General features: G+C 44.1%; 1 protein-coding gene across 1 annotated transcript; it reads right to left on the bottom strand.

The window, feature by feature from the left end:
* Positions 1 to 3,824: 3,824 nt before the first annotated feature.
* On the bottom strand, positions 3,825 to 8,011 carry C2H3orf38 (chromosome 2 C3orf38 homolog). Its single transcript, XM_062511219.1, has 3 exons — positions 7,879 to 8,011; positions 6,420 to 6,640; positions 3,825 to 4,382 (listed from the first exon to the last, which is right to left on the bottom strand). The coding sequence occupies exons 1-3, from the start codon at positions 8,009 to 8,011 to the stop codon at positions 3,825 to 3,827; spliced, it is 912 nt and encodes a 303-aa protein (XP_062367203.1).
* Between the last annotated feature and the right edge of the window lie 1,948 nt (positions 8,012 to 9,959).

Here is a 9,959-nt window from a genome sequence, read left to right as displayed (position 1 = left end):
CTCAGCCTAGGACAGAAGAGCAAGACACAACAGAGACATCAGTGCAACATTCACCCACACAACCCAAATGACCCAGTGACAACCAGGGGTATCTAAAATAACCTTTTCAGTAAGGGCTGTGTGAGCTTGTCAACACAGAACCCAAGAAAATGTTTTACCTTGGGCTTGGGAGGTTCTGCAATTTGCCAAGAGGAAAAATCATGACATCTGATTTTGTGTTTTGGAATTTTAACATGGTATTCAAACAGCAGAGTTATCCAGACTGCTTCAAAGGACACTTGCAGTGATTTTCTACAGGCTCCTGAAACAGAAGAAAGACACTGAGGGGCTGAGATGAGTCCAGGAAAGGGAAACATAGCTGGGGAAGGGTCTGGGGCACAAGTCTGATGTGAACCAGCTGAGGGATCTGGGGTTGTTTAGGCAGACGGCTCAGGGGGACATGATCACTCTGTACAGCCATCCTACAGGACAGTGTAGTGAGATCAGGGATCATTCTCTTTTCCCCAGGAACCCGACAGAAGAGAGGAAATGGTCTCAATTTTGCCAAGGGAGGCTTAGGTCAGATATTATGAAGAATTTCCTCACTGCAAGGGTGGTCAGGCATTGGAACAGGCTGCTCAGGAACTGATGGAATCGCCAGCCCTGGAAGTGTCCAACAAGGTGTGGATGTGGCACCTGCTGGTTTTACTCAATCCCACAGTTCCTATGGCAAAGGAGGTGCTGCCACTTCTCCTGGTGGAAGATCCCCACTTTATTCCTCACCTGGAAGCTGCTCCAGTCCATTATTTGAGACAACAGACTTCAGCAGCTGAAGAGGAAGAAAGCTCAGATACCAAAGACGAGCCTGTTTTGTTAAATCACAGTCAAGTTATTAAAAATCACCATTTCCTTTCAATAGTCTCATGTGGGAAAATGCTGGCAAGGCACCCAAACCTCATCCAGAGAGCAGCTCAGGCTTTTACTGGCTATAAAATGAGTGATTTATGGCAGCATGTACAACATGATGTTATTTCCCTTGCAATTTATGCTCTCAGAGGGCAGAGAAGAGGTGGCTGTGCAGGAATGACACATCCCTTGCTCCTTCCAGCAGATGCCTCTCCGCATAAACACCACTTTCACAAAAATCTCTGCTCTGTTCTAACCCACATCTCTGAAGAGTTTCTCTAAGGGCAATTACTACTGGCCAACAATAAATGTTGTATTTTTGTCATTTCTTTAAGTTTAGACTGGAAAGATAGGAGGTTTCTTAAGTTTTCATTCTGCTGAGGGATTCCCTTCAAACTTACCTTTAGATCAAGGCAAGGGGGAACGTGGCAATTTCTGGGCATTTTGTTGCCAGCAGGGAGTGGAATAAAGCAGCCTGTTCAGCTCCCGGGAAAGTGATGAATCTGCCACCAGATGTCACCCAGAGGCCACTCCTGTCACCTGCTGAGACTCCAGCAAGGCCCTGGATTTCCTGCAGGCAGCAGGGATGGTAACAGCACTGTCATCACTCCTGCAGCTACACCCACATTTAATTTCAGATTCCTCCTTTGTGCTCTGAAAAAAAGAAAAGAAACTTACGAGCTGCAGTAGGTCTTCAAAATGCTTTGAAAACTGAAGTACATGGCATGAGCTTTAAAAGCAAAATGCTATGGTTGTTGATACCTTTACTGGAGGCCTGTATTTCTCCTTTTACAGAATTTTAGCACCTTAGAGAGTTTACCCTTATCCAACTCTTAGAGGAAAAAGAACAAGCTACTGAGACAGATAATGGTTTGCAAGGAAACAGCAAGCAATGCAGAATGAAACAGAAGTACTTTGTGACAAGGGAACATAAAAGAGTGCCCGTCATAAGAAAGACAATTATAACAGGAGAAAAACCACAAGAATAAAAATTTATAAAATCTAAACAGATGAAGACTATTAGACACCTTTTACAAATTCCTGAATACATTTCAGAACTTCATTTCAGGGGGAGCATCCAAAGAAAGCACAGAGGGACGCAGCTTCCACTGTTTAACATTCAGAAATTCCACATGCTTTGCTACAAATCCAAATTTTGCTTTTTATCAAATTATTTACCAGAGAGAAATCTAGAAAGCACAAATTTAGCACTGCAGCTTCAGTGGTAGTGACACACGTAAGGAAGTGCTACTGAAAATATTTGTGATAGGAAACAGGGGAATGGATGACAACAGCTTTGAGGAAATTTTACTTAATTCTTTTAATCTCCTAAATACAAGTAAAATGTCCAGTGCTTCCAAGGGTAAATCAACAACTAATTACTTCAGCTCTGAACAGCAGCATGTAAAAACAGGGATTAAATCACTCCTGAAAATATTCCAGCTTCCTGAAACTTGTCCAGCCCCATTTAAACAAGTCCAGAAACAATTTCAGCTCCATTTAAACAAGTCTAACTTTTCCCTTTAAGTCAAGGTTAATGTAAAATTACCTTCTCACATTTGCCACACAGTTAATGTCTTTCTACTCTTAAAAAATTCTGCCTGTGTCAATGATTTGAAAATTTAATTTGGAACTCTCAGTAAGGACATTTATTCTAAACAACAGAAGTATGAGAAGCCACAGCTCAGCCATTTATTGAGAAAGAACATCCCAACACAGCATCTGAACTTTTGTTAGAAATTACTTTAAGGAGAAAGCAAGAATCAGACTGTTCATAAAAATCAGTTCTGTGCATACCTGAACCTTCTTGCTTCCTCCCACCCAGCCACGCTTTACCATGACAAACCTGGGAACAGCTCTTTTGGTTATGCTAAGTTATGGGGAATGTTTATGTTTTCAGAACTTTAAATAGTGAAGCCAGAAAATTAAAACAAAACTCCCAAACAATCCAAACAAGATGCAGAAAAAGTAGTTTTCACCTCATTTCACCTCTAATCCCCTATAAATAAAGAGAGTAAAAAAGAAAAATCAAGTTTTACACTGGTAATAATTTCAGTTAATAAATAGTAACTGGATACTTTTCTTAGCGTGACCTATCATTGTAACCACCCAGTGGTAACAAATGGACTTTCAGTACCTGCAATAAAGCAGCTCAGAGTAAACAAAATACTTGAGAAAACGTACAAAAATCACAACTGTTATATTAAGGACTCTGTTGTAAGTATATTACAAAATAACAACCAGAGCATTTGGTTCGTACAGCGCTGCTGCAAGTTTTGAAATCAAGTTCTTGGTCCAAGATGGTCAGTGCTAGAAATGGGCAACCATCTCAAGCTTGTCTGCTTGGGGACACAAGACAGAACAATCTGTGACAAAATTGCAACCATAAGGTAAAAGGACAGGAAGCAATTAATGCAGAGATGCTAAAAAAAAAAAATACTTTAACAATGTCAAGTTCCCTGCACTGTCCCATTAAACCACGTTTACAATACCCACAGCAGCTGCTTCGATTCACAGTGTTTTGTTTTGGGTTTTCTACTGGTTTTCTTGGGACTCAGATGTCCTTTCCTTTAGACACTTACCCTCCCAAATTCAAAAGCCAGATGCAATTACTTCCTGCTATAGCTCAGGTAAGAGTTTCAACTGGTGTTCCTAAAGAGAATTTGCAGTTTGTGAACCCCTCACTGCACACTGATGCAAACCCATACTTAAATGTAACCGTAAATAAGCAAACTCCACTCTAGGGACAGTGCAAAACCGGAAGGAATAGCCATGAAACATTTGTTAGCTCTTGGAAAGTGCCCACAAGAATCAGCTGTGTTAATACCCTGTATCTCAGCTTGCCACTCAGCAAATCTTACTCAGAGAAGATAAACTGCACGGCATCAACAACCCAGCCCCTCACCCAGCTGTGATAAAATGCTCAGAATTTCTGGGGTTCAAATAGTTAGTTCGTTCCCATCGTAGAACTCTCTCAGTTGGTTTGACTCGTATTTTATGGAAGGTTTTTCAATTTGCATCCCAGGCTCCAGAGCATTCTGTCCTACTATTTTAAGGTTCACCAGTTTTATTTTCCAGGTGTTATTCCTCACAGGGCAGCTGATGAGCCCAAAGATTTGCTCAAAGACACCGAGACAAGTATTGTCTCTGTGCACTGTGCCAGCCACTGCCACCAGCACCAATCCATGAGGGGACATGGCACATTTCAGGCCACTGGAATGCAGATTTGGGTTGAAGAGGAGACATTCTTCTTTAACCAAGGACAGCAGGCGCAGGCTCACCATGTCTGCACCCACATACTGTTCCACGTTTTTTTCCAAAGTGTTGTAACAGAACTTCAGTTTGGCATCCTCCCAAAAATGCTGTGGTCCCCATGTCTCTTCAGATTTTACTCCCAAAGGGTGCTGAGAGTTCAGGAGTTCAAAGTACCACTGGCAGAATTCTCCTCCTAGACCACCAACGTCGTCTTGCGGTGACTTCTGTCCATTTCCATGACCCTGCAGTCAAGCAAATTTTTTCTTAGAACTGTTTAGCAACATCAAATCATGCACATACTTATATTAAACCTTTTAAGTGTTCTGAGCCAGAGTGCCTGACGAGAAACAACAAAGTAAAACCCCATTTTTTATACAAACATGATTATCTAATGTAGAGAACCAGGACAGGTTCCTTGAATTACACCTAGAAAGTGCTTCAGCATCTAATGCTTCATCTTTACAAATGAAGAGGAAAATCCTGGGTCTATTGAAAAAGGGCAGGGAAAGGATGGAAAGTGACATTTTTTGGGACTAAATGTACAGTTACTCTGCAGGACTTCTCAGTATTTATGACTTGACAGAAAGATTTTTTTTAGCAGTAAATCAAATGTCAAGTTTGCTAACACCAAAGTCTTGTAAGTATTAAATTGTGTTTATAAGCATTAACTAATTAAGCACAAAAAGTTTGGAGAATTCTGTATAGAAATACTATATTTGTTTCACCACAAGTTGAAATTAATTTCCAATTCTGTTACACAGGTCCAGGTTTCCCATTTCTTCAAAGTGGTGAAGAAAAAGTAGATGAGAATTAAGAGAAAACAAATGCAAAGAAAGATCTATGTGATAAATCAACTTTCTTGTGTTTTTTCAGTATTTTATTTATGTATCACCAACCAAAGAACTCTCCTAAGAGAAACCCTTTTTTTCTTAAATTATGCACTCAGAAAATTGTTTTGAGAAAAATTCTCAGCTAAATCCTGTCATGAGTTAATCCCAGAGTGAGAGCTCAGTGCAACAGGTTCTCAACAGGGACAGAGCTCTCATAGCCCAGGAGGTGGGGCTGCTGCCCACGAGGGCTCTGAACCACAGCAAGGTGGCCACTTAGAACCACAAATAAACCCCTTAAAGTTCATTACACCACAAAGATTTGCTAAATGGCAAAGATTTTAACTTCAAAATAACCTATTATTGCCAAAACACATTTCCTTACGCTGTATTAAGTGTTACAAATACCAAGCGAAAACAAATGGCACCGACCCATCACTGCTGGAAACTGCATATTTTATCAATATATAAACTCACTAAAATCACAAGGGCCTCTGCAGAATTACTGTGCCATTCATACTGTTTTTACTTGTCCCAGAACCCACCAAAATATTTGTGAATATTTTGTATTTTAGCCTATAGGACAATTTCAAAATTTGAAGCATGGAGAAGATCCTCCACATTAGAGGTAAAATACTGTAGAAAACAAGAGCAGACACCTTCAGACGTTGCAATTTAAAAACCAACCAACCAAACCCAACTAAAACCAAACCAACCAAGAGTTACAAAGATTAGGGAGCTTCCTACAGGTACAGAGCCACATTTGCTTTGGTCGTCCTGTGGAAGCAACGCTGAGCACCCTGAGGATTTCTGTTGGATCCCAGAAACTTGGGGGTTTTGAGATTTCTGTGCTTTCTGACACTGACCCCCTGGAGAACACTGCTTTTGACCCAAGGCCTTGGAGAAGGCTTCCAAATTTGAGTGATGGAGTTAAAGTCACGGGTGCATAGTAAAACAGAAGTGTGTGATTTCACATGGCAAAGGGTTTTAAATTTGAGGTTTTTATGAAATAGTAATAGGTATGGAACAACATGGAGGATTTGGGGTGCTGTCTCCTTTTTGGTGTTGTTCTTCCTTCTTCTTCATGCTTTCAAGTAGTAGTTTCTGGTTGGACAGTTAGTGCTGCACTGAGGGTCACGGGATTTGGTTATTGGGTCAAAAGTATAAATAATATAGGTGTTAATTCTCTATTGGACTGTTCAGCTTTAAGAGACCTTGTAGCTATAAGGTTTGCCTCCATTCTGCTCACTTTTAGCTGGTAGCTAGAATTGTTGCAGAACTCTCTGTACTTCAGATAAAATTTAATCAACAACCAAGGCCGAACACGAGAAAATTCATCTCCTTTGTGTTTTTCAATCCTGGCTGAGAGTGAAGACAGAAGAAACTTCAGACAAGCCGCTAAGTGAGACGTGCAAGCACCACCCATTACACATTTCCAGCAGCAGCACTCACCTGTGCAGGAGGTTTTCTGTGCCCTGGCCCTGAGGCTCGTGCCGTGAGCTGCCCGCTCCAGAGCTGCCTCACACGCTCGATGAGGAGGTGTTTCTCCGAGGAAGGAGGCACTGCAATTCCCTGCGCCGACAAATACTTGAAGATGATCTCTCTGCAGACTTTCCTGCGCCTCAGAAGTTCTTCCACGTTTTGGCTGTACACCAGAATGGCATGAATGGCTTCTGCAAAGCAAGAAATTAGAGTTGGAGTTACCTTCCTTTGCAATAAACCCCCAAACCTAAACCATTTCTTAAAGTCCTGACTTCTAAACACAGTTCAAGACAAGGTGACGGGCATGAAGAGACTGAAATGTCTGTAAACTGAAATCCGGCCTCATCATATCAGTCGCAGAATACACCCACAGGCTTGCAAATACTCTTCTTGGACAAGAATTCCAGTGAGTGTTTCAGCAATGCACGGTAGTTCATAAAAGTGAGGTCCTACCTCCTCCCTGAAGCCTGCCAGAAACTGAATTAAATCTGTTTTATTTCCACACTAATGTGACTATAACTCCCATGCTCATAAGAAAATGCATCCTGGCACAACAACAGAGCATTGAATGGCAACAATAAACAAAATTCAGCTACAAGACTCTGTGGCAGAATGAGGAAACACGACAAACTTAAATTAATTTTTGAAGCAGTTGCAGCAGACAGGTCCCACCTGAACTGATGCTAGCACTTAACATGGCACCTATGAAAACCCTAAATCCAACCAGAAAGAAACAGCTAAAGAAAACACAAAAACCTTTTCATGCCATCAACAATCACCACAAAAAAGTAGGGGGGGAAAAGGAAAGAAAAAACCTGCAGGCAAAAGACCTTTTAAAGAAATGTGTTGGGCAAATCTTACAGGTTTTAGTTACATCACATGAAACATACTCAAGGCTTTAGGATGAGTTACGTATCAGTGCAACAAACCCAGTGGCCTCAGGTAACTCACATAAAAATGAAGTCCTATTAAATAAATTTCAACAAAGCGGCAGGGGAAGGTCACAACTGCAAGTGTTCTGCAAAAAAGTCAGTTCAACGTAGATTCGTATTTTACCCTTTTAAAACCTGAAAGCAAATGTGAGTGACGCCAACAGCGAGAAACTCTTAAGCTTTCAATACTTCCAAGCACTAAGGGCAGAGCCGCGCTCGCAGCTCACCGCAGGGCTCTGAGAGGAAGAAGATGCGTGCAGAGCTGAAGATCTGCTAGGAGCCCGTCACCACCGCAGCTCCCTCGGCCTCAACAACCCCAAGCTCCGAGCAGCCAAACCCCGGAGCTGCTGGGCTGTGCAGGAGGAAGCTCCCGGCAGCGACCCCCGCCCCGGCTGAGCCCTGCGAGCCCCGGGCAGCCCCGGGCCCGGGGAAGCGAACGGGGGGGCTCGGGGCAGGGCCCGGCCCGGCCCGGCGCTGCCCCGGCGCTGCCCGCGCACCTTGGCGGCTCTCCGGGTGCACCAGGCGGTTGGTGACGGTGTCGGTGAGCGCCAGCAGCTCCTCGGTGCGCAGGAGCTCCAGCAGGTCCCGGCACCCCGCCCGCTCCCGCTCGCTCAGCCCCGAGCCCGCCATGGCCGCCCCGCCTGCCCCGCCCGGTGCAGCGATGGGCGCCGGCTGGAAAGAGCGGCCGGCACCGAGGTTCCGCACGGAGAAAGGGCCGGGGGGGGGAGCAAAGCCGCAAGGAGACGGGTTTAGACGTACAGATTATGAACTATGAACTATACGTGTGGAGAGGTTATAACTGGGCGTGTCCTTCCCTTCCTCAAGTTGTGCTGAGCTCTGGGCAGATGCTGGAGAGCAGCACCATGGAAAGGGAGGTGTGCGCGCTGGTCCGTAGTCAGTGGGTGTGAGCCAGCAAGGTCCTGGAGCCAGGGGCGACATCCCGGGATGTCCTGGGGACATCAGGGACAGCATGGCCAGCCAGGGGATTGTCCCACTCTGCTCCGGGCCGGGGCGGCCTCACCTCCAGTCCTGGGGCACCTTTGGGCCCCACGCTATCAGAAGGTCATAAAGCCATTAGAGAGTGTCCAAGGGAGGGCAACAAAGATGGGGAAGGGCCTTGAGGAGCAGCCGTACGAGAAGGCCTCACTGCAATTAGAATATCCTTGTGAGAGGAAGAGGAGGGACAGACACCGACCTCTCTGTGGTGACAGTGACAGGAGCCAGGGGAATGACGTGAAGGTCTAGGCTGGGTATTAGAAAAAGGTTCTTCTCCCCAGCACCAGCCTGGCAGAGGTCAAGCAGCGTTGTGACAATGCTCTTGGCACAGGGTGTGATTCTCAGGGGGTCCTGTGCAGGGCCAGGAGTGGGACTCGGTGATCCTTGTGGGTCCCATCCAGCTGAGGATATTCTCTGATGTCATTCTATGATTTCTACCACTGGTCACCTCATCTGGACCAAGCCCTCTCTGGACATCAGAGCTGCAGCCCATGTGGGAAGCAAGCAGGTTATGCACTTGTGACTGAGGCAGGAACTGCATGTTCCCAAGTGATGCATGGCCCCAGGACTGGGAAATCAAACAGCACAGCACCTGTTTAAGGAAACAAAGTCCTACAAGCTGAAGATGCCTTTTTTTCCTTTTTTTTTTTTTTAACTCAATGCAAGCTCTCATCCTTGTGTTGCCCTTCCACTTGGCACAATTTTCTCTGTCAGGGGCAGAGCAAGCAGTGACAGACACTTCATAAAAGAGAGAGAAAAGAGAAAGGAGGAAAACAAAAACCTAAACAAAAAATGGAAGACAGCAGAAGCTACAGCTGAGCTAAGCATCGTAATGTACATGCCAAGAAAAATAAAGGGGCACCAAGGGCTTGACCTCTCTGTGGCAGAAAAAACCAACACTCTTCTCCACCCCATGCCTTAATATGAACGTGTAAGGAGACCACCTTTTTGTGCTAAAGCTGCCTGTGATTTCAAACCCAGGAAGACCCAGATTCTCTAAAGTCACACAAAAGAACCACATTCAAATTACAGACGACGCTTTGGCAGAAACAACTGAACTCATCACTATGGTGGGCTCTAGTTAGAGCTGCAGTAAGGAATGCCTGCTCTCAAAATCTGGTAAATCTACAACAGAACACTGATGGGCACAGAGAACATGTTCCTTATCCCTGCATTTTAAATGGTTGTTTCCACTTTGAAATCTAAAAAAGGTCTATGCAGATCTCCCAGGCTGATCAGAAGGAAAACCAACACACATTCAACTGAGTAAAAGCTGTTCTCTTGAGCTGAAGCAATGAATTCCATATAAGCCAGAAACAGCTGAACAAAATTTGTGCATGAATTTTAAGTTCAATTCAGATAAAAATTCAGTCTGGAAGCATCTGGAAAGCTTTAACATAATAATGCTTATTGTCTGCTGTGCCAAACTTGCCCTCACTTGTACATTAATATTCTAGATTAGTATCAATCTTGCAAACTACAAATTAGACAACGCATCTGAGAAATAGAAACTACCTTTGCTTCATTGTTATGCTTATGTTTCAACAAACCTTTAGATTTGCAGCCTTCAAGGAGTAATACC

Source organism: Cinclus cinclus, chromosome 2, assembly GCF_963662255.1.
Source record: "Cinclus cinclus chromosome 2, bCinCin1.1, whole genome shotgun sequence".
Taxonomy (NCBI): domain Eukaryota; kingdom Metazoa; phylum Chordata; class Aves; order Passeriformes; family Cinclidae; genus Cinclus; species Cinclus cinclus.
The sequence above is the reverse complement of the archived record's forward strand: the minus strand, read 5'-3'. Positions and strand labels throughout refer to the sequence as shown.